This window comes from Astatotilapia calliptera, chromosome 5 (genome assembly GCF_964374335.1).
Source record: "Astatotilapia calliptera chromosome 5, fAstCal68.1, whole genome shotgun sequence".
Classification (NCBI taxonomy): Eukaryota; Metazoa; Chordata; class Actinopteri; order Cichliformes; family Cichlidae; genus Astatotilapia; species Astatotilapia calliptera.
In genome coordinates this window covers 13,436,731-13,460,639 of record NC_137426.1, presented here as the reverse complement: position 1 = coordinate 13,460,639, position 23,909 = coordinate 13,436,731, and the positions used below count along the sequence as shown (strand labels likewise).

At 38.5% G+C, this 23,909-nt stretch overlaps 2 protein-coding genes across 2 annotated transcripts in view; both read left to right on the top strand.

Annotated features, from left to right (window-relative positions):
• The first annotated feature begins 42 nt into the window (after positions 1–42).
• ccndbp1 (cyclin D-type binding-protein 1) lies at positions 43–10,001 on the top strand. The gene is made up of 11 exons (XM_080301710.1): positions 43–264; positions 2,126–2,185; positions 2,429–2,508; positions 2,737–2,818; positions 4,074–4,170; positions 5,003–5,076; positions 6,530–6,606; positions 6,924–7,183; positions 7,471–7,531; positions 9,059–9,105; positions 9,441–10,001. Exons 1-11 carry the CDS (start codon positions 183–185, stop codon positions 9,547–9,549), a joined length of 1,029 nt encoding a protein of 342 aa, XP_080157836.1. The 5' UTR covers positions 43–182; the 3' UTR covers positions 9,550–10,001.
• Positions 10,002–12,483: 2,482 nt separating this feature from the next.
• LOC113022178 (protein-glutamine gamma-glutamyltransferase E-like) overlaps positions 12,484–23,909 on the top strand; it is a 28,266-nt gene continuing 16,840 nt past the window's right edge. Inside the window, exons 1-12 of the mRNA XM_026167314.2 lie at positions 12,484–12,519; positions 12,703–12,975; positions 13,268–13,367; positions 14,905–15,081; positions 16,389–16,643; positions 16,790–16,926; positions 17,020–17,148; positions 17,719–17,896; positions 18,542–18,677; positions 19,553–19,579; positions 19,645–19,727; positions 19,875–20,013. Of these exons, the coding sequence (XP_026023099.2) occupies positions 12,484–12,519; positions 12,703–12,975; positions 13,268–13,367; positions 14,905–15,081; positions 16,389–16,643; positions 16,790–16,926; positions 17,020–17,148; positions 17,719–17,896; positions 18,542–18,677; positions 19,553–19,579; positions 19,645–19,727; positions 19,875–20,013 (1,670 nt within the window). The remainder of the gene's footprint in view (positions 12,520–12,702; positions 12,976–13,267; positions 13,368–14,904; positions 15,082–16,388; positions 16,644–16,789; positions 16,927–17,019; positions 17,149–17,718; positions 17,897–18,541; positions 18,678–19,552; positions 19,580–19,644; positions 19,728–19,874; positions 20,014–23,909) is intronic.

Sequence of the window (23,909 nt, the reverse complement as noted above, 5' to 3'; positions counted from 1 at the left end):
GGCTTGTTTAATAGTTTTTGAAGACTAGCTCGTTGGCGCCCTCTGCTGCACTCCTGGCTGAATGGCAGCCGGGTAAGCAGGCGGCGGCGCCGTTGTTTCATTTATTTTTGTCCCCCTATCAACGGGCTCCTCTTATGTAGTTCCACAACACGCATGTAACACGATCCACAAACTCTGGCGACATGAGTGCTGATAGTTGTGGTGGAAAAGTGGCTTTGCGGAATCTGGTTAACTCCATCAACTGTATCCGAGACCGAGTCAGAGGTAACTGCGCCACATTATCTGTCTGTGTTGTCACAAATGAAACTGCTTAACCATAAAAGCTTATGTCAAGCTAGCTAAACGTGCTAATATATGTGCTAAAATATGTGCTAACATTGGTATAAACTTTATTGTTAACTGTTGTAGATTTACGAGTTTAACTGTTTGTTAAACTCGATTCGTGAGTTTAGCAGCAGTTAACGAGTTTGACTGCTGTTTGTTAGCAGACAAAGACGGGGATTTAACTAATGTAACATACAGCGATAAAGACATTTGGCACTTTATTACGTGACCCAGCTACATTTAGCTGCTAATTCATGTTCGCTTTTATTCAGGTTTGTATTCCCAGGTCTTGTAGAAAATGGAGGTTGGGGCTTTTTGTCTTGCTTTTTCAGTTATATTATCTTGTCCTCATCTTAACTGACCTAAATGTGACATTAGACATCAGTGTTACTCGGTAGATGGAGTGTGTTTCATGAGTCAGTTTTGTGAACAAAAACAACTGCTTGTGCAGGACATAAGAATACTTAAAGGTTTGCTTTTACAAAAGTGTAAATCTGAAATACGAAAATGACAAAATGGACAATATCAGACATTTTAATACGAAAAAAAAAAATGTTTATCAAGACAAACATACAGACAGGAACTAAAGCGCCACTCAGCCCTAAGTGGCCCTTTAGTTACTGCCATAAATCCAAAACACCTACTTTGTTGTCGTCATCAAAATATTCAGACATTTCATTATGTCCAAAGCAGTGGCTAGCTAATTGTAGTTGATCATTTAATTATTGAATTTTTCAATCTAGTTTATTAATTATTTAGTATGAGGTCCGTGTTTTTCTGTACATGGGAGGTTTTGGTCTTCCCTCTGAAGAAAACCCAGTATATAAAAGCCCAAATATGTTTGTTTTTTTTCTCCAAAGTAATGTCCAGAAACGACACAGAAATGCACTGACTTCTGTTAACACTTGAGAAGATGAGTCTGATCAAAACTGACAGCTTTAACCCAAGAAACCCTTAAATAATAAAGATTGTAAGAAAGAAATATTTTTTGTGCCATGGAGTTGTCTTTAAATCCTATTTTCTGACCACTTATCCATTTCACAGTGATTTTAAACAGCAATAGAAGCTAATTCTCCTTTTTCAGAAGTTGAAATTAGATTATTTAAAGAATAAATTATTTTAATAATTGTTTGTACTGAAAATAATTCTCTGCACTTTGATAACAGTGAAGTTGCAAGGAGTAAAGGTAGTGAAGGTTAGATGAGTAGGCCTGGGGGTCAACCATCCAAAACAACAGACAGTGCACAAGAAGAGATTTCCAGCAGGCTGGAGATGAGGTGTCATGGGTGATCTTTTGACAGAGGGAGAGCAGCAAGAGTGAAAGGGGAGGTTTACAAGATCGTAGTTTGAACTTCTATGATGTATGGGTTGGAGACAGTGGGACTAAAGTGGGGAAAAAACAGGAGGTGGAGCTGGAGGTGGCAGAGTTTAAGAATTTCTTTGGAGTTATCAGTATGGACAAGATTAGAAATAAGTACATCAGATGGACAGATCAGACTGAGCAGCACAAAGTTAGAGAGGCAAGGCAGAGATGCTTTGAACATGTGCAGAGGAGGGATATGGAATATCCTAGGCAAAGGGTGTTGTATATGGAGCTGCCAGGCAGGAGAAAAGGACCACAGAGAAGATTCATGGATGTAGTGAAGGAAGACATGCCAAGGTTTGGTATGACAGAAGAGCATGCAGGGACAGGATGAGATGGAGACAGATGATCGACGGAGCAGCCAAAAGAAGAAGACTCCTCTGCAGTTTAGCTTAAGAACTAGAACCAAGAATTTAGAACATTTTTTTTCCTTCGCAGATGGAGAATCAAACGAGTCCGATGGAGCATTCAACCTCTCCAACTTCTGGGACACTTTGAGTTGAGTATCATGATCTCTTGCTGCTGTTTCAGCTCCTAGACTTTTGAACATCCTTTGACAACTGGATGATGTTCATGTCTCGTTACAGTGAATGTTTTGTGAGAAATGTATTTGCATCGTTTTTATAATGTTTTTGCAATGACTCATTTGATATTTAAAAAAAAAGAAAAGAAAAGAAGCATTAGGAGAATTCCTTCCTTCATGGTCTTGTTGTTACATGATGCAACTGTCTGTGTCAACAGATCAGGCAGTGAAGGCAGTGTCCCAGGAAGCCACTAAACTCAGCCTGGCCTTCTCCAAACCTCCTCTGCCATCACAACAGGTCATATTATTTCTGTAATCATGAAGGTTTCTCACTGAGCTGATAAACAGATTGTTTTGAAGTCTGGTATAGTGTAAAAATAAGAAATGATGATGATGATGTGAGCTGAGCTCTTACTTGGAGCCATAAATTATTGTCATGTATCTCAGGGTCTTGAATTTCCACATAAACCTTCTAAAGACCATTACATCATTTGTTTTCTGTCTGTTTTTCCTCCACAATCTCCAGGATGGAGAGAAGCTGGCAGAGTCCATCATGAAGAGCATCCTCACACTGTCCACAGTGTATTACTGGCTACCTAAGAGCCAAGGTAAAACCCTGTGAACAGCAGAATAGTTATGTTGTATTCAGACGAGCGAGGTGAATATGTTGCACTGCATTCAGGTTTTTGGACCATTTCACAATGCCAGAATATCGCAATACATTTGTCAATCTAATCCAGACTCCAAAAGCCAGAGCAAGTGCCCGTCTGTGGGCTTATCTATTTACTTCAGTGCGACGCGCTTCTGTGTTTACTACGGTAGTACTAACAGAAGTCTTCACTCACCCTATTTTTTTTGGAAAATAGGAACAACTTATTGAAATGTGCAATTATAGACTGCAATACAGTTAATGAGGCAAAAACAGTTCGTATAATTCTAACAAGCATCAAAGTCAGTATTTGGTATGACCCCTCTTATTCTTTAGCACAGCCTGAACTCTCTTAGGCAAACTCGTCTTCTATTTGTCTTGTTTCCTCAGACTTTTTAAGGACACACTGTGCATCTCTGTTCCACTCACAGTGAGACAAAGTGAGAGGGGGGAAAAAGAAAGTATATCCAATGTAGCAACAGCAGTATTCACACTTTAGCTCAGTGTTAAAGTCTCACAAATAAATAGCATAAATATATATTTTTGTTATTTTACTACTAAAATCATGCAATATAAATGAAGCAAACTGTATTCGTGGATACATTTATGTGTCACATTATATTTGACAAATTTAGGAAAGAATAGTTTAGGTTTAACCTGATATTGCCTTAAGTATACAGATTGATTTCTAGTCTTTTCCTAGAGTGGTGTGTGAATGTGAGTGTGTGTGTGAATGACTGAATGTAGTGTAAAGCGCTATACAAATACAGGCCATTTACATTCAAGTGTACAGCTTGATAATTTAACACTGGTATCAGTAGGTATCTGAAGCTGAGGTGTCTGAATCGGACTGGAGAAGATTGATGCGTCCTTACCCACTTATTCACCGCTTTTAGCCACTGCAACCTCCAAAGTACAACCAGAGACTGGAATTAAGTAATAGTAACATCATTTTTGAACTTACAGCCATTTCTGTGTGATCACATGGCACAAATACTTCACTTCACATTTGGTTTGAATAGAACAAGTGTGATTCAGTGGTTGCGAACTAAAAAATAAAACTTATGTACAGAAACAGTCATTGTAACTTTCTTGATGCTGATGCTGTCAACATTTATTGTGTTGTGAGTTGATTTGAAATACATGTAGATCTGTACCTTTATTGCGACTTCAGTGTCAGAGTGTTTTGACCTTCTGTTCTCTCGGTGTCTCAGGGCTGGCTCTGCGCCGACTGGTCAGAGATGCTACTGTCGAGGTTCTAGAGGGAGTTGCACAACTGGTAGAGGTCATAATGAGCTCACCTGTAGAAAGGTATGGACACCAAACCCAGAGTTTTACATGTGGGACCTGGGAAATTGGGAAATTTTAATTTTGTCTTTCAATGATTACAAGGTAAACAACAAGGTAAAGAAAATAGCATAAGGCTTGCATCGATGCCGACATTTTGTTGTTTGTTGGTGTTATTTGTTTGCAATGGTTTACGTTCCTCCATGATAGAAATCTGTCAGAATATAAAAATCACACCAGGCAAAATAAACAAATTCTGCATATTACAGTTACTTATGTAAGGACATGAGTTTTAAGGTGAATTAAACGATCTATTTCACAGTGAGATTTAACCGGATCTCTCCTGGCTGGTGACTACATGGTTCAGATGTAGTAATGGTACTGAGTTTGTACGACCATATTTTTCAGAAATCTGTCATGTTTCTGTCATTTCTGAACATTTAATGGGTAAAAAATATAATTTTTAGAATCAACAGGTAGCACCAAAATAGGACTTGGGGAAATCCCGTGATTAAAAAAATGAGTGCTCTCCGCATTAATGCGTTAATGCACCCGTGTAAGGGGTTACTCGGTGTTAGTGCAGACCCATCTGGAGTGCAGAATCGACAAAGCTAGGACAAACTGCCTGAAATGCTGTGACAGAGACATTTCAGGGATTTTGAGTCAGTCTGCGCTCCAGGTGGATTAATTGTTAATCGCGTTAATTGTGATGACAGCGTTAACATGTTTAAGCCGCGTTTGATTAGCGGCTTAAACTGTAAGTTGTAAGGTATTTTCTTTATATTCCCCTTTCTGTTTTATTTTCTTCTTAATTTATCATCTTCTTCCTCGTTCTCTTTCCAACACTTTATTCCAGCCTCAGCCAGGAACAGCTGATGTCAACAGGAGGAGTGTGGTCTGCCTGCGACCAGTTCCCTCAGTTGTCAAAAGGTCCGTTGACAAAGACAAAACAAAACAAACCAGTAAAATGATGTTTAACTCCAGCCTTTCAGGGAGTTGTTTTATGATACTTTGAAACAGTGGGGTTTTAGGAAAAGAAGCAATGAAACACTATAAATTTGGAAAAATTATGCATGAAGTATCAAAGTAAAAATAAGTATTCTGCAGAAAAGTGTTCCACGTCACTGTTAAACTGATTAGTATTATTGCTGCTTATCTTTAAGGTTGAGCTTATTTAAAATATTTCATATTTAAGTTTAATGTTCAGCATCATATTTTATGAAGCATGTCGTGGCTGTCTTGTGAGGACCACATATTGCAGAAAAAACAAAAACAAACTGTTGTTCATGAGCTCGGAAACACAACCCTACAAGTTGGGGTTTTTTTTAAGTATACAGTGCTAGCTGAGCCAGCACCTGGTTGTTTTGCTTGTTTTTTTAGACTAGATATAGTCAGAGATGTCTGCCTTTCTCCATCATGGTCAGCTGTCCTATCTAATGTACTAAAGGCATTATTAACAGTTTTTTCACTCTTCATCTTCTCTATCTCTATATCAAACATGTTGGCCAAGCTGGTTAGCAAGAGGAAACTATGATGATAAATGCCAGGAACCTGTCTACTTGCCAATGCTAGTTGTTTCCACAGGGCGTGCAGATTGTAACTGATCCCAGAGCAGTGAAAGTGGACCCAGTGACCGCTGTCAAAGATCTGAGGTTTATCCACAATGCATATGTGCAAACCACCAGAGAAAAGGTGGCCAATCGGCTCCAGTCATTGTTAATTGAGACAGATAAACTAATAAAATGGAGACAGCTGCAGTTTCCTATGATTATGAAACAAGTGGAGCTTTAAGCGGTGATAGCCAGCTGTGGCCACAAGACGGCTTCATGACAGCACTGTGACATAAAAGGACAGAGATTTCTTTACTTTTGTGTGTTTTATGTGCTTGGCCTGACGGAACGCCACTGCTTTGAAGTTACATGTTAATATTAGAAGCAGGAGATATCTTTACTTTGATAATGCTTTATATGCCTTTACATTGATTATGACAGCAATAGCAGTATTACCATTAAGCCTGCAGGTGGGGATGTTTTTCTCCCAGTCTAACTCCCAGTCTGTGTATCAGTGCCATAAGCTATTTCATCAAAACCAAAATGTCTACATTTAATAAAGAACAGGTGTGAATTTTATCCATTTATATCCATTTATATCCATTTATATTCATTTTTGGATTGTTAGAAACATTAAAACAGAGAAAGTACATTTATCCACAAATTTTTAGCGTCACAGTTAAGTGATCAAAAAATCTGCCGTCAGATGAGTGTTTTAGCTGATACACAAAATAAGAAAACTTTAAATATTGATATAGGATTCTAGTCTTTAACTGGTAATTTTGCTCAAAGTTTTACAAGGTTTTAATAATGGGTGTATTGATCTTCTCTAGATAATAAGGCAGCAGTGGTCGTGGTTCTGTTGTGTGAGGTTCGAGTTGTGAAAGATGCCATAGAGGAAATTGAACAGGTATACACACACTGTGAATTTCATATTTGCTCTGGTGTTTATAACTAGGCCTTTATTTCAACATTATTATTATCATTATTATTATTATTATTATTCGTTCAGTTTTAGAAGTTTTCTTTGTGTATTTTTTTATAATAATAAAGCCAGCAGTGCCAGAAAGTGCACTTGAAGCTGGCTGATGAAAGAAAGTCAGTCCCCATAGACTCCAACTTTACAGCAAAATTGAATATGTTTATATTCTGGTATGGTTTTGGTCTAGTTTCACCTCTCATAAGAACTGTAATGGCAAAAATATGTTGCCTATCAAATCCCATCAGGCATTAGCTGAGGGTGAAGACCCATTCAACGACGTACTCGATGATGACCAGGACGGAGATGAACCCCGAGGCAACCAGGATATGTACTGGTCAGAGAACGATCGGCAGGTGATTGGTGCGTGCCAGGGACTGATAAAAGCAGCAGCAGCTTGTCTGAGGAAACTTAAATCAGCTGTCAAATCCAACGGTGACTTCAGCACTCCCCAGAACGTGTCACAGCTTGACGACTTGGCTGATATCAGCAAAGAAATCAGCCCTGGGTAGGCACATGCATACAAACATACACACACACACACACAGGGGTCAAGACTTCACACTAGTAGAAACAAAAAGAACTAAACAGCACAAAATTTCTAACAGTTAGACCCTGGATGCTTATACTTCTTTGGCTAATGCAGACGTTCTTATATGTTATATAATTAATAATGCTTTCCATAGTTTTTATGCAAATCAAAATGTGTGTTTGGGGTCATAATTAAGGTGCAAGTTTTAATGATGTCACAGTCATGCAGACTCACCTTTGTCGTTGGTTGTCTTTTCTCCTTAGCGTTGATGATCTGGCCCTTTGTCTCTACCCCCCCATGGATTATAATGGCGTCGAAACCAATGTAAGACACACTTTCATCCAATGGGATTAAGAACGTTTTGGTTACAGCTCTGATCAAAAGTTCACAAAGTCAGCCACCTGAAAAAGCTGAGTGATCTGAGTGTTTCATTTTTTAAATGTGGACCTTTTATAAAATCTCCAAATATTTGGTTAGAGTCAGCTTACTTCGGGTTGTAACATCATTGCTCAGAGTGTCATGCTGTTTCCAGGCCTGTGGTGTTGATCTGCTTGTGTAATTTATGTGAACTGTGCTGGTATGTAAAGTGACAAGAGTGCAGGGGAGTGGAGTCAGATGTGCACAGAAAAGCTTTTAACTTCAGTTGATCGCTGTTTCACTGCCTTGCTTTTTCACAAGACAGCATATAGATAATGTAAAGAATCGCAGGGAGCCAAACAACTGAAAATCCCCCCCCACCTGCTCTGATATGTACTGCTGTAAATGGGTAGGAGAAACTACCATTTGTCCACTGTTGCCCGCTTACACAGTTTTCTAAAAATTGCTAGCTTGCCCCTCCCTCCTGATGACCTCATGCATTTTGTGAAAGAAAGTTTGACGTATAAGGGAGCAGCATTTAATCTGTTATGTCTGACAATCATGAAAAGCGATCATTTTATGACTCTGCAGTTGCACAAGCTAACACTGAGAGCAAACAAAGAAATGTTAATATAAACAGGGCATGAGCATTTCTTTGTGGTCAAGAAGGAATATTCTTGACTTTCCTAAAAAGTATATTTGTGCTTCTGAATTTTCTCAGTTCCCACTCTTTTTCCAAAGTATTGAACACAGCTCAGACTGTATTTTTACTAAACAGCAAATTAAATGTATTGGAACTACACTTTTAAATGGGCCTGTTATAATCTTTATTTATCATATTATGGGCTGTGGTGTAGCCTCTCAGATCATCCTCTGTTTAAAAACAAATCGTTTTATTTTATGACTGCTTTTATCGCAACTTTCTTCTGATTGGCCACATTTTGCAAATAAAAGGTTTGGACAGTAGATGAGTGGGACTTCTGTGATTAGAGTCAGAGCTGTGTGCCTGAGATGACGATATTAAGGATGTCCAATCTCGTATTGATCCAAAAAAACATGTTATGAAACAGAGTGTTTAGAGGGGACTCAAGTCTGAATTTATACAGTTGGGGAATTATTTATTTGATCCTCTACTGAATTTCTAAGTTTGCTTACTTACAAACAAATGAACAGTCTTTCATTTTTAGGGTAGTTTCATTTTAATAAAGAGAGACAGAATGATGAGAATGAGAAATATAGAAGAAAAAACACATTACATAAAGTTATAAAGTAATCTTGCTTCATGGGGTAAGGATGATCTTGAAAAAGGTGATGGATCAGTCGAAAACTATATGAAAGGAGCTTGTTGATGATCCAAAGGCAGCCGAGAGTCTCTATGTTCTTTTGTAAGTTGGCAAACTTAAAAATTCAGCAGGAGATAAAATAATTTCTTTCTCTCTTCATGATATATAAACGTAGAACCTGAATAAAGACATTGTTTTTTTTTCTCAACAGGTGTGTAAATTAGCAGCACTTCTAAAGAAAGTTCTGGAAATCATCAGGTAAGAGTCACTACAGTCAAAACAAAATGTTCTTAGACATTAAGTGACACTACAACATAACATGAAAATAAAACTGGAAAGCAGATTGTGCCTGGTCTAATTTGTCAACCAGTTTCCCTCGGGGAAAGTAGTTGGGTGTGTTAGAGAATGTTGAGAAAGAGGTGGGTGGAGTTTCTGAGAATCTGATCTTATCTGATCATGTTGTGTTACATCTTTTCGGGTTGCATGAACACTGAACATGACTTGTTCACATCAATGTTGGACAATCTGGTTTCTTTCTATGAGTGATGTGAGAGGAAAATGCTCTTTTATTGACTCTGTTTATCATTGTTCAGGTCCAGTCACGTGTGTGGGGAGTCAGAACTGACCTGGGTTCAGTTCTTAGATGGAGCCATCGATCACAACCTGCAGAAAGCCAAAGACCTCATTCAGCAGGAAAGCTAGTGTATCTGTGCAGTTACGCGTGTTTCTGTTGTTTTGTTTTGGGTTTTTTTGTTGTTGTTGTTTTTTTTTTTGGGGGGGGGGGGTATAAAAATGCTATGGATTTTGAAACAAGTATAAATGTGTGCAAAAGAAAAAAATAATTAAGAGGTGGGACTTCTTACACTGTTTTTTGTGAGAACACAATGTAATCTGCATAAAATAACATGTCATAGATCTCACTTACTCAAATAAACAGCATTTTCAGTTCTGTTAAAATGAAAGAACAGCTTCATCAACAGATTATGTAAGCAAAATAAAACAAAATCACTCTTTTTGAATCCTCTACCTGAAAGAATGGGGAATGAAATATAACTTTCATGTTGATGGTCACAGAGACATAAAACAGTCTGAAGAATTACAGATCAAATTTAAGTTAAAATGCTATTAAAATGTTTGGTGACTTTGCCCAAAAATAAGGTTATGCATGTGTCAAGTTACTTGTTTTGATGAGATCTTAGGGATACAGTTGGCTAAGAAAAAACGTGAATGCACTTATCCACAAGTGGATAAGGTCTGAAAGCAGAGCGCACAAACACTGGGAAACGAAAGGTTACTTTTCTCACTGTAGAAAGGTGTGTCTACCAAAATTATGCAGAAAGTAGATGTGAGTCCCTTTAGGGGGAAAATGCCACTGTTACGCCACCAACTGGTGTGCGAAGTCCCGTGAAGCTTTGTACTGTCGTCATCTAGCAATTTTCCCTCTTATTCACAGAAATATAGGTATGGTTCACAGCCCAGGTCCTTATTGAACGACAAGTGGAATGTTCTGATATTAAACTTTTAAAAGATACAGTTTAACTGATTTTTTTATTTTTAGTTGACAGTACTGGAATAACTAAATAATCCATATATCTCCTTAAAGCCTAAAATATAAAATAATTGGAGGAAAATTACACTTTTTGTAAAAATGCAGACTGGACCATCTGACTTTTTTTTTTTTTTAAGTTAATTTTAATTTCCATACATGACAAAAATCACACTGATGATGTAGAAGTCTCAAAAACTCACAGAAAATCTGTGTGTTTGAAACATGATACACTAGGGGTTAAGGGGACATATATTGGGTTTTTGTGTAGCCCCTCTATTCACCCTCAGCCTTCAGAGCAGAGTTTTTGGATCTCAGGGATTATTTGTACAGTGCATCTGATAGTCACAATGCTTTACTTGTTCCTATATTTCATCATGTTACAGCCTCATTTCAAAATGAGTTAAATTCACAATACTCCGTAATTACAAAGTCATAAAAAGTTTGCTTGAAATTCTTGCAAATAAATTTTAAATAAATAAATAGTATAACATGAGTTTTCACAGCCTTTGCCATGACACAGTTGGCAGCATTGAGCTCAGGTGCACCCTTTTTCCACTGATCATCTGTCTGACGTCTCTTCAGCTTCGGTAATCGACCTGTGGGCAATTCAGTTGACTGGACAGGATTTGGAACTTGTCTATAAAAGATCCCATACCTGACACTGCATATCAGAGAACAAACCAAGCCATGAAATCCAAATTACTACGGGACTGACAGCCCCAACAACCACAGTGGCCTCCATCATCTGTAGATGGAAGAAGTCTGGAACTAGCATGACTCTCCGTAGAGCTGTGTGTCTGGCCAATATCAGCAACTGAGGTCTTCGTGAAAAGCCTGAGTCAGTCAACATGAACCAAAAAAGAGATGGGATAGTCTGATACAACATTAGGCAATATTATTGGTTAGTCAGCTTTAGATGATTCATGCTAATTGCATCCTATTCATGCGTGACTACATTCACCAACTAAGAAGCTGAACTGCATGCTAAGACATGACACAAGCAGTGCCAGGGTGTTCAAGGTTTTAATTTTTTTCAATTTTCTATTAGCTTAGATTCCACATGATTGTTTACAGCGGTTACAACCCAGTTTCTCTGTAGAAAGGGGATTAACATTAATGAACCAGATGGAGAACCACAGATAGTATTTAATAAGTAAAGCTTTAGTTTACTGGACAACCACTGGACACAAATTTTGAGGAACAAAGACTCAAAGTTACCTGTCTCACATTTGAAAGGTCTCAGTTCTTGGAAGTAAAACAACAGTAGACCTCTAACAGGTTCCGTAATTGTTTTCTGTGAAATGCAGGGTGTGGGCACCGATTGGAAGTAAGGGTTTGTCTACCCTAATTAATGCAGAAAGTAGTTGTTAGTCATTTCAGAGGGAAAAGTGACACTGTTATGCAACCAGCCTCATGCTGAACATTGTGGCTATCACCATCTTAGCTTTTGAAACCAGGTTTAATGAGCAACATGCAAATTGCATATCACTAAAACTCTAAAGCATACCAGATTTTACACTTTTTAGTTCATGGATCAATGTATTTCCTGAAACAGGAGTCTTAACTTTACTTTGTTTGTTTACTTTGTCTTTGTCTGTCTAGCTTCAACTTTAATGAATTGTCATACTTTTACTGCTGTCATATTGGGTTTGTCTGCTCAGCACCAGTAACTGGTGAACACTGTGGAGAATTTAGCGGCTAAGGAGCCTGATATTGCCCTCAAGAGTTGGTAACACTAAGAAAGATGTGAAATATATGGTTCACGATAACATGTGCCATCTGCTTCATCTGTAGGGGGCTATAATGTTTTTGTGACCTGAAACAAAGGTTTTTTGTAAATTTAAAGTTACCTCGAACTGAAAGGTATCTTTAAACTAACCAATGTAAATGTAGTTTAAATGTAACTAGATGTTGATTTAATATTGTAAAAAATAATATATGTAATAGTCACATAAATTTAAGTACAAATTTATGACAATTATTTTTGTCCAGATTGTACAGTATGTCTAAAGTCAAATTAGTCTTTTTTCATAGTGCAAAAACCAAATAGGAAATAAAATTGTGTAAAATCAAGTCTGCATGTCCACATGTGTTTTGTGGACTTGGAGAAGGGATTTGACCATGTCTGTCAGGGTGTTCTATGGGAGATGGATGGGGCTTGAAAGGGCTTGGTCTGCATAGCTGGCAATAAGTTGGACTCATTCCAGGTGGGACTGGATTCCTTCAAGGCTGCCCTTTGTCACTGATTCTGTTTGTCCACTTGGGTGGTCTCACCTCTGCTTTTGGTGGATGATGTGGTTCTGTAGGCATCATCAGGTGGTGGGTTCCAGCTCGCACTGGAGGGGTTTGCAGCCGAGTGTAAAGCGGTGAGAATCAGAATCAGCACCAGTACCTTCAAGTCTGAGGCCATTGTCCTCAGCCAGAAAAGGGCTGAGTGCCCACTGCCAGTCAGGGACGAGTTACTGACCCAAGTGACGGAGTTTAAGAATCTTGGGGTCTTGTTCATGAGTGAGAGGAGCAGGAGAACCATAGATGGATTGGTGATGCACTGGTCCGTTGTGGTCAAGAGAGAGCTGAGTGTAAATGCAAAGCTCTTGATTTACTGGTTGATCTACGACTCCAACCTAAACTATGATTATAAGCTTTGACCGAAAGAACGTGATTGCGGACACAAGTGCCGGAAATGAGGTTTCTCCGAAGGGTGGCTGGCCTCTCCCTTGGAGATAGGGGGAGTTCAGCTATCTGGGAGGGACTCAGAGAGGAGACGCTACTCCTCTACATTGAAAAGAGCCAGTTGAGGTGGGTCAGGCATCTGACGAGGATGTTTCCTGGGCGCCTCCTGCATGAGGTGTTCTGGGCATGTCCCACCAGGAGTTGGCTCCGTGGCAGACAAAGGACACGCTTTCGGCTGGCCTGGAAACACCTCGGTCTTCTCTTGGACAAGCTGGAGGAGGTTGCGAGGGAGAGCGAGGTCTGGGCTTTTCTAGTTCGGCTGCTGCCCCCGCGATTTTTCTTATTTTTCTTATATTAAAATGTCTCGGTGATTAAATGCATAACTACTTTAGTTACCAACATAAAGAAGAGTTTCACTGCTGTGCCCATTTAAGATCAAAGTGGGCTGGCCCACAATGTAAAATGAGTTTGACATCCCTGCTGTAAGGTCTGTACCTCACAATGTACTTGGTGATGCCTGTTATTGTGAAATGGTGCTATAAACATAGAATTGATATTAAACTGCAGACTAAACTGAGGGATGAAAGACACAGATTATAGTTTTTTATGTTGTTCTGTCCATTATCCACGGTCTGTAGGTAAAAGTGCAAGAGTCAAATATCTGAATCTGGACGTGTTGTTAATATTTTCTTGAGAACTTTATAAGGAGTTTCCCAATTTTAACTGTGGTTCAGTTTGTTTTTATAAAGATATTAGATTACATGTCCAATTCTCACAATAGTAAAGAATCTTGCCAAAAATGGATCCAAATCTGGATGAACTGCAGAGGTTAATCACTTTTAAGCTAGATCAAACTTCACCTCTTGCAAAAAAATTAAAATAAATAAATCCATCTATTTTTTGAGTAATCCTGCTAACAAAGAAAAAACCAAACCCACTGCATGACTTCACTACAAGAGGTGTGATTATTAGACCTGACTGTAACTTGTGGATTACAGTTTGTGATTACTCATGTGATTTAAAATGAGGAAATGCCTGGAAGCATCACACAGTGGGCACAAACACTTGATTAGATGTTTATGCAGTATCTAGACTCTTGTTGATTAAAGTACAATATGCATTAGTTTAAAACAATTACTCATTGATAATTCACAGGTATATTAGTATAATACATTGCACTAATGTGGCCCAATATACAGTCCCCACCATAGTTTTTTATGATGGGGACTGTGATCCCCCCCCCCCCCCCCACAGTGCATGCTTGCATTCATGGTTCCCTCAATTAACTGTAGCTCCCCAGTGCCAGCAGCAGTCATGCAGCCCCAAACAATGACAACCCACCACCATGCTTGACTGTAGGCAAGACACACTTGTCTTTGTACTCCTCACCTAGTTGCCGCCACACACCCCTGACACCATCTGAACCAAAAAAGTTTATCTTGGTCTCATCAAACCACAGGACGTGGTTCGAGTAATCCATGCCCTTAGTCTGCTTGTCTTCAGCAAACTGTTTGCGGGCCTTCTTGTGCATTATCTTTAGAAGAGGCTTTCTTCATGGACGACAGCCATCAGGCTGATCCTCCACGCCTGGCAGCACTCATACATCTATTTTCAAAAGACAACCTCTGGATATGACACTAACCAGTTTTGGTTAGAGCTACATGATGATCATTTTTGTGCAGTTACAAAATTCACAAATGCAGCTGAGGATTGGCAGACTTCTTTATGCAGTTCTCCAGAGAGCTTACATCACACACGAGCATTGTGTTTATTTGTTACCCTGCCCTTTTGAGGCACAAAACTAAAGTTTGTATAATTTTTATTTTTATTTTAAGTCTCAGTTTTTAAAGGAGTGAATCTCAACTGTGAGACCAACAACACTGAACATCACACCAAAAAAATCTCAAAGGAGGAGCTGATTGTGAGGCGAGGCCAGCCGTTCACCGTCAAAGTTGAACTGACAGAACCTTTCAAGCCTGACTTTTACCCACTCACCATCACTGCAGTGACAGGTTTGTATGTTATTAAATAGTCCATTTTTATTAGACTTTTTCAAAAGCGTATAACCATGCTGAGAAAGGAAATTTTCTTTTTATCATTGAACACATGCCTAAGACTAACACCCTGTCATTCTGAATAACTGACAGAAACCATGGATGTTTAATTTATAATGTTGAATTAACAATTGATTTATTAGAATGAATTGTTAATTCAAAGTGTCTTTGACTCGTCTTCCTCCCCTAATAAAGATAGCTGCCCCTTCCTGAGCCTGGTTCTGCTGGAGGTTTCTTCCTGTTAAAAGGGAGTTTTTCCTTCCCACTGTTACAAAAGTGCTTGCTCACAGGCTGCGTGTAGTATAGTATACTTTAAAAAGAGGATTCAAATACACAAAACCAGAATCAGGTATTCCAAGCAGAAAGTGGGTTTTATTAATGAGATGATCGAATTAAAAAAGAGAAAAATAAATAAAGATCAAGAATAATAAAAACAGGTGAAACCAATAAGGGTGGGGCAGACTATAAGGGTGAGGAAAATCCCAGATGTGACACGTAAGGGAAAGGCTCTTTTATAAGTAATCTAAGCTTTACTTAAAGGCGTTTGCCAACTAGCACAGTTGGATATGACAGTTGATTTTCTTTTTTTGGGTACACACCTTTCAGTCTTTTGCTGGCATCAGGTTCCAGCTCCATTCCTCAATGAAGCCTGAACTCTCTACGGCAAGCTTTCATTAAATTTCTGTAAATAGTCTTCAATATTAGTTTTCCAGGTTTTCTGAAGAGCATTCAAACCTCTTCTTTGGGTTTTGGCTGCCTTTTGTTCTGTTCTCTCTCAAGATGATCCCAGGCTGCTTGTTGGACCCGGCCGGTGTGACATCTTTGACCAGTTTATGGACCACTGTTTTAAAGCCCTGATTTGTCTAACATGTCAAGGGAACTGACTGAGGAACCGTACTTTTCTAATAGGGACTTGTCAATCACAGAGCAGATCCACCCTCAAACATATCTAGCTTATCATTGTTTTTGACGATAATGAAGAAAAAACGTATAACAGGAACATTTTGTTGGATTCAGTAAAACTTGAACATAGGAACTGAGAGTATAAACTCATTAGAAAAGTGTTTACTTATTGCTGTTTTCTTATACTGTTCTTTGCAACTCCACTTTTTTTTAAGCAGTTGCCCCCTGCTGGCCATTAGAAATAATGCAGATATAACTCAGTTTTTCTTCTTTACATCTTTCATGTAGACTCTTTGGTTAAAATTAGTAGCTTGAAGGTATTGTATTGTTATGTTATTGATCTCTGTGAATCCTCTCTACAGGAGAAAATCCATCTGAGGACCTCGGGACAAAGTCATGCTTTGGTATCCCTGACAAAATCCAGCGTTCACCGTCAGCAGAGGCAGTGTGGAAGGTGGAGCTGGAGAAGAGATCCTATCCACTAACAGGCTCCTTAAATTTGACCATTACCCCTCCAGCTGACGCTCCAATCGGAGAGTACAACTTAACTACCAGATATAGGGACGAGGAAACACTGTTGGCAAATCTGGTAGTGCTCTTCAATCCCTGGTGTCCTGGTAGGTTTGTTATCTTTTTGTCTGCCCACCTGTTTGACTAACTGTCCATCAACACTGTTCATCTGTTGATGGGTTTTCATTAAAAAAAACCCAAAAAAAACAACAACTACCAATCACTGATCTGCTTGTCTCATGTTTTTACCCAGATCCCTGTCTCTCTTTAGATGATTCAGTGTCTATCTGTGATGAGGCAGAGACACAGGAGTATGTGATGAATGAACATGGCATAATCTACAAAGGAAGTGGAGACTACCTCATATCTATTCACTGGGACTTTGGGCAGGTATAAATATTTTTTTTAAAATCATGATAATAATCTTCTATGTAATAACCTACAACCCTGCAGTTTAAGATAAGCTGCTCTCTTCCTGTCCAGTTTGAAGAGGACATGGCAAAGATTTGTCTGAAGATCTTAGATGTCAACCCAAAGCACCTGGAAAACCCAGCTAAGGATGCTTCTGCTCACTGTAACCCCATCTATCTCAGCCGTGTGGTCAGCGCCATGGTAGGATATATGCTCCGTGTGTCATTTGCCTAGAACATTTCTGCAAGAAGGTGATTTGAAGTGTTTAACATAAAATATAAGGCATTAGGGTAAAATACGAACGCAATATAAAATGAAGGAATAATTAAAAAGTATAGAAAGAAGGAAGGAAATGAAAAATGAAAAAGGGAGTTAGAAGTAGAGTAAATTAAAGGAAGGAAGAAAATAAGTAAGATGTGAAGATAGAAGGGATAAATAAGAAGGAAGGAAGATGTATGTATTTTTCCCTAATTTATATATTTTGACATAATTTATAACAAGTTGTTGGAAGTACATTTTAATTTTTTCATTCATTAGTTTATTTTACGGTGAGCAGCTTGGCAAACCAGAAGAACAGCTCTTCCAGTATTATTTATACGACAAATTGAGAGCTGGCCAAAGAAGCCAACAAACATAAATGGTCCTGTTTTCATTATATAGGAAATATAGCTTGCTGTTAACTAATGGTTCACAGTCATTTTGAGAGGGGACAATGCTCACATGTATAAATCACATTATGAGAGAGAACTTTGCATTCCTTTTTTCTTCCAGATCAACAGTGGAGATGAATATGGCTTCCTGGGGGGACGGTGGGCAGGTCCATTTTGGGGTGGGGATGAACCCTCTCACTGGTCTGGCAGCTATCACATCCTGAAGCGCTGGCACAACATCGGCTGCCACCCAGTCAAATATGGACAGTGCTGGGTATTTGCTGGCGTGATGTGTTCAGGTATATATACATGCTCAGTAACACAAACTCCATTATGGCCGGACAGGGTTCTAGTTCTACATGCACTAAACGGTTACTTTGCTGGGTACATCTGATAGACTGTTCGTTAATGCAGATATCTAAGCAGCCAATCACATGGCAGCAACTAAATTGATTTAGGCATGCAGACATAGAAAAGCAGACATGGTAGTTCAAAATGAATCATCAGAATGAGGAAGGAAAGATGATGACTTGAAGTGAGATGGTTGATGATGCCAGAATCGCTGGTTTGAGTATCCCACAAACTGCTGATCTATTGGGATTTTCACACACAAACATCTCTGTTTTATAGAAAATGGTCAGCAAAACAGATAATATCCAGTGAGCACCAGTTTCTGGGAGAAAATGCCCTGTTTTAAGAGGTCAGAAGAGAATGGCCGCAGTGCTTAGTGCAAATTGGAGTACAAAAACAACTAAAATAACCACATGTGGTTATATGTGGTTCTGTCATCTGTCTTTTCCTGACACTTTCCATCACTGGGGGAGTGCAACCCCAGCTAGTGGCTTAACAATAAGAACAACAACATTTAAAAATAAAATGAAAAACTAATGTGCAATTTGAGAAATTTCTCATTGACTTTTTTTTCTTTGTGTTTGTGGTTCCAGTAATGCGTCTGTTGGGCATCCCATGCCGTGTGGTCACCAACTATCAGTCAGCTCATGACAGCAACAAGAATCTGATCATTGATGTGTACCATGCTGACTATGGGGTCAGAGAGAACGAGACCAAGGACAGTGTCTGGTAAGATGACACAAGCTCATATGGCTTATACACACACACACACACACACACACACACACACACACACACACACACACACACACACACACACACACACACACACACACACACACATTTCAGAGTTCCTGTTGTATCACTTCATTAGTATTTTAATATTTACTTTTCTCTCAAAGTGTGAATTTTATGTCTAACTGTTAGACATAGACCTTTTTTACTTTATTTTGAATAAGTTAACCAAATCAGTTAACGAATAAAAGCTCATCCAATCCACCATGTCAGTTTGAAATGTTCTCCCTCATATATGTAGTTTGAGAATCATACAGTCATGTTTGACTCTTAGGAAATAAAATCATCAATCGCTTTTTATACTTTAAAGTAGAGCTTTTCATGTCTGAGTAATGTAAACACACACACTGTATGAAACAATAAAAGTAAACTGGATATGAGCTGTACTGCAGCTGAAGATGACATCAAACCTTGCTAACAGCTGTGATGGTAAAACTGTATTTTGTAATTTTTTCTTGTGCATACAAAAGGCATGAAACACACTGATCACAGTCTGATTATGAACCCCAGACCATTAATAGCCAAAGGCTATAAACTAGCTGTGTTTCATGCTCTTTATATTAAATGCAGTTTGAATAAACAAAAACACACACACACACACACACACACACACACACACACACACACACACACACACACACACACACACACACACACACACACAACTTAGTCGGACTTTAATTTTTGGAAAAAAAACAAACAATGGACATTACCTACAAAAAATCTAAAAAATCTGAAGCTAAACATGATGCATATTACACCTGGTACACAAGAACTCATACCTTATTACACTATTTGTGGTGCTGCAGGTATCCAAGCCAAAGGACGGTCAGGACGTGAGTCTGAAGCTGGTGCTGAACAGTGAGAGCAGCACTGCCAGGCCTGTGTCCATCAAAATCAGCGTCCAGGCCATGAGATACAATGGCTCACCGGTTGAAAACATCCAGAGTGAGGTGAAGGAAGGGACACTGCTGCCTGGGAAAGGTGGGTCTCTGGACACAAGTACTTTGTTTAATTCTTAGACTAGACATAGCTCAATACCAGATTGACAGTGAAACGTGAAAATGAATCCATCTGTAGGTCATATGAGACACAGCAACAATTATGAACCTCTCTCTCTATCTGCCCCAGATCTGTCCATCCCTTTTTTATTCCCCTTCTTGGTGTACCATGAGCACATGGTGGACTGTGAGAGCATGAAGATTTCAGCTATGGTCACAGATAAGCTGGAGCCGAAAAATGTGTACCTAGCAGTGAATGATGTCATTCTGTTGGATCCTCCAATCTCCATCACATAGCTGTCACATAAGCTCATTGCTGCTGGTATCTCCTGTTTTACTTGGTTTAATGCTAAATATAAAGATAAATATATAATATAATATACAGAAATATAAAGTAAAAGTCTACAGTTATGCCAGCAGCTGCTTGAGGCTGTTCTTGGGTTTAGCAGTACTTTAAGCAAATAATACATAAATAACTATATTTGGTATGTTAATTTTTCCCAATGAGAATGTATTGATGAGAAGCAGAATTTACTCTGACGCGATCATCATCTTCTCATGTGTTAGAAGGATAAAGGCTTATAAACAAAAACAAAAAAATGTGTCACTCCTGATGGACGTGCATTTGAATGTAATTGGGTATTTAGTGTTTTAATGTCCACCAGTGTCCATGTTTATCCATTAAGGATGGGACATTTCAATTTCAATGAGTAAATCCGTAAAAAGTAACTCTAAAAATACTTTAGTAGCTTTAAAAAGCAATGTGATAAGAGATTAATAAGAGATGTTTTTTTCTTTACTTTCATTTAGTGATTTTCCAGAAGAAACTTTTTTGAGACTGGCTCCAAAAGGGAGTCTATCCAAACAGACTACTGTGTTAAATTGTCTGTATCATTGTGGGGTCTTTACCTTATAATGTAAAGTGCCTTTAGACAGCTGTTGTTGTGTTTCATGTGTAAAAAGCACTAATTATACTATTACTGGTTTATTATAATCACTGTTTTTGTTTGTTTTGTTTAATTGCATTAATGGTTAAAGCACTGTTGGATGCAGATCTGTTCAGGTGTGACCTCGCACCACAGGCTTGTGCTTCTGGACAGAAAGTGCATCATTGCTGTTTCACAAAAATGTCTAATTTATTTGTATTATATGTCATCATTGGCACCATGTACACTGTTATAAAAGCTCACACTACTGTTTTAAGCTGTTACTTACAGCAATGCTAATGTCAAAACTAAAGTTTGCATAACATAAAGAATGTGGCTAAACCTGATATACAGACAGCAAACTGAAAAACAGACAGACAGACAGACAGACACACACACACACACACACACACACACACACACACACACACACACACACACACACACTGCAACAATACAACAGTAATATTTGCTGTCAGACAGGCTTGTCATCTCCCAAAGGAACTGGAGCTCTTAAGTGTTTATTAGGTGCCTCCCTGTGGCTGAGAAGTAAACTGAAGAACTACACCAGTCTGTTCTATTTGCACTGCGTAGATCCTCCCCCCTCCCCGAATATATAAATAAAATGAGTATTAGTTGTCATTTCTCTCTTAAAATGTGGACACTAAATTGAAATCTCTTTTTCAAGAGAGACCTGACCAAGATGGAAGCACACCTAGAACAGCAATAAATAAATAAATAAATTCTTTATTTTGTGTAGTATTTTATTCTCCTAAATAACTTTCTGTATATTGTTTATGTGATCAAAATACACTGAAACAATCTTTACAAGTAAACATAACATTTTGATCATTAAGAAAAAAAACTAACTAATTAATTTAATTTAAGTGAAGATTTAAGAGCAATCACATGGGCCAAAAGTACTTTTTTATGAATTGATAATTCATAATAACCAGTTCTGATAATTTCAAGTTCTGGTACAACAAATTTTGATTGGATTTTATTTTGAAGCCATTAAAATGAGTAAATGATATTACAATTGTTCAAACACAGAATTACAACTATTTAAAATTTCCTTTTATTAGTTGTAAAATATGGAGATGTCATGAAAGGTTCAATAAGTCAGACAGGTTCAAGTATATATAAAGCTTCTTCAGTATGATTGATAAATTGACTAAAGCAAGAGGAAAAAATTCAATCTACATATAAAATTAGACCATTTAGACCATATAATTAGACATGTAGACGGTTGGTGTGACAGAGGAGGATGCTGGCGATAGGGTTAGATGGAGGCAGATGATCCGCTGTAATAACACATAAAGGGAACAGCTAAGAAGTCTGTACTGCAGTAAAGTCATTTCTAATTTTATACTAAACTTATACTATACAAATGCAGTGAATAATATTCTTGAATGTATTTATTTGTCCAATTATATTGCAAAAAATTAAGAAAGCTATGTTTATGCCTAAACTGATGTTGCCTTACATAAATAGATTGATTTCCAGTTTTTACCTCACATTCAAGTACAGCTTTATTATTTAACACTGGTATCAGTAGATATCTGAATCCAAGCCCATTATCTATTCATGATTTGAATCCTGGGTTGTGCGAAATCCTAGAAATACACCTTGGGCTACACGGGTATTTTTGAAAACGGAGATTTTCCGTTTTCGTTTAAAAGAAACAATCCCGTCCACACGTAAACGCAGAAATGAAGGAAAACGCTGCTAGGAACATGCCAAAGCAACAGGTGGCGATATATTCCTAACCGTGCAGAAATGTTGGCCAATCAGAAGTCTAGAAGCCTCGGTGGGAAATAGTAAACAAGGATGGGACATAGAAGCAGAACCGAGTCGTATGTGTGGAGGGACAGTAACTGTGTGTATATGTAAGCATTTAAACACTGCAGAGAGTACAATTAACAGTAACAGTATTGTAGAAATTCATTTCACCGAAACAATAACGTGGCGCACAGTGTAACGTCAAAAAAGGCTCACACCTTTGACGCTCGCCCAGGGCGCCAAACAGGCTGGGACCGCCACTGCTCTGGAGTGACAAATCCTGTTTCTCCATTTTGCAATCCAATGGACAAGTCTGGGTTTGGCAGTTGTCGGAGAAGGGTACTCGTCTGACTGCTTTGTGCCAAGTGTAAAGTGTGGTAGAGCAGGGAGTTAGGATCACCCTCTTAGTTCTGGTCAAAATAAACTTATGCTTGGTATGCTTCAGCATGTCAACATGTCTTTACATTCAATTGTGGCAGCAGCTGTAGCAGTATTACAGTTAAAAAGGCAGGTGGCGATGTTGTTCTCCCAGTTTAACCACACCTGTGTGTATCATTATCATAACCTGTTTCATCAAAACCAATCAAATATTCCACATTTAATTAGAAATATGTGTGAATTAGATTTAAAAAAAGAAAGAAAGAAAGAAAGAAAGAAAGAAAGAAAGAAAGAAAGAAAGAAAGAAAGAAAGAAAGAAAGAAAGAAAGAAAGAACAAACAACAACCTGAGGGCCAGCACACATTCAGCAACGTACTCAATGATGAAAGAAGATGAAATTCAACTAATGCAGGTCAGAGAACAATCGGCAGGTGCTGTATGTGCAGTCCAGAGTAAGCATTCAAAAACACGTGGGTGGAGCATCTGAACATCTGATCATACCTGATCATTTTCTGTTGCATTTTTCTGGGTTAGATTAAACCTGAATATTATTAGTTCATGTCCATGTTTGGCACGGTGGTTTCTTTCTATAAGTGATATGAAAATAAATTGTTTATCATTGTCACAACCCTTCCAGATCCAGTCATGTGTGAGTGGAGTCAAAGCTGACCTGGATTCAGTTTGTAGATGATGCAGTCGATCACAACCTGCAGAAAGCCAAAGCCCTCATTCAGCAGGACAGCTAGCGTATCTGTGCATTTAGGAGTGTTTCTGTTGTTGTTGTTTCCTATTTTTTTTTCCTTTGGTGCCTATGTGAGGAATGATGGGTTTATGTGTCTATGTGGGTGGGGTACATATAAAAAAAATGTGTGCACGCAGAAAAACAATTAAGAGGGAGGAGTCCTTACATGGATTATGTGGCTTAGAGTAAAACATTGGACTATTCTGAAGTGGCATTTTATGAGCCCTAATTTAAATCCTGTTAAACATCTATGGAAGGAGCTGAAACATGAAGTCTGGAGGAGGCACCCTTCAAAACTGAGACCTCTTGTGAGAAATGGTCCAAAATACACCATATT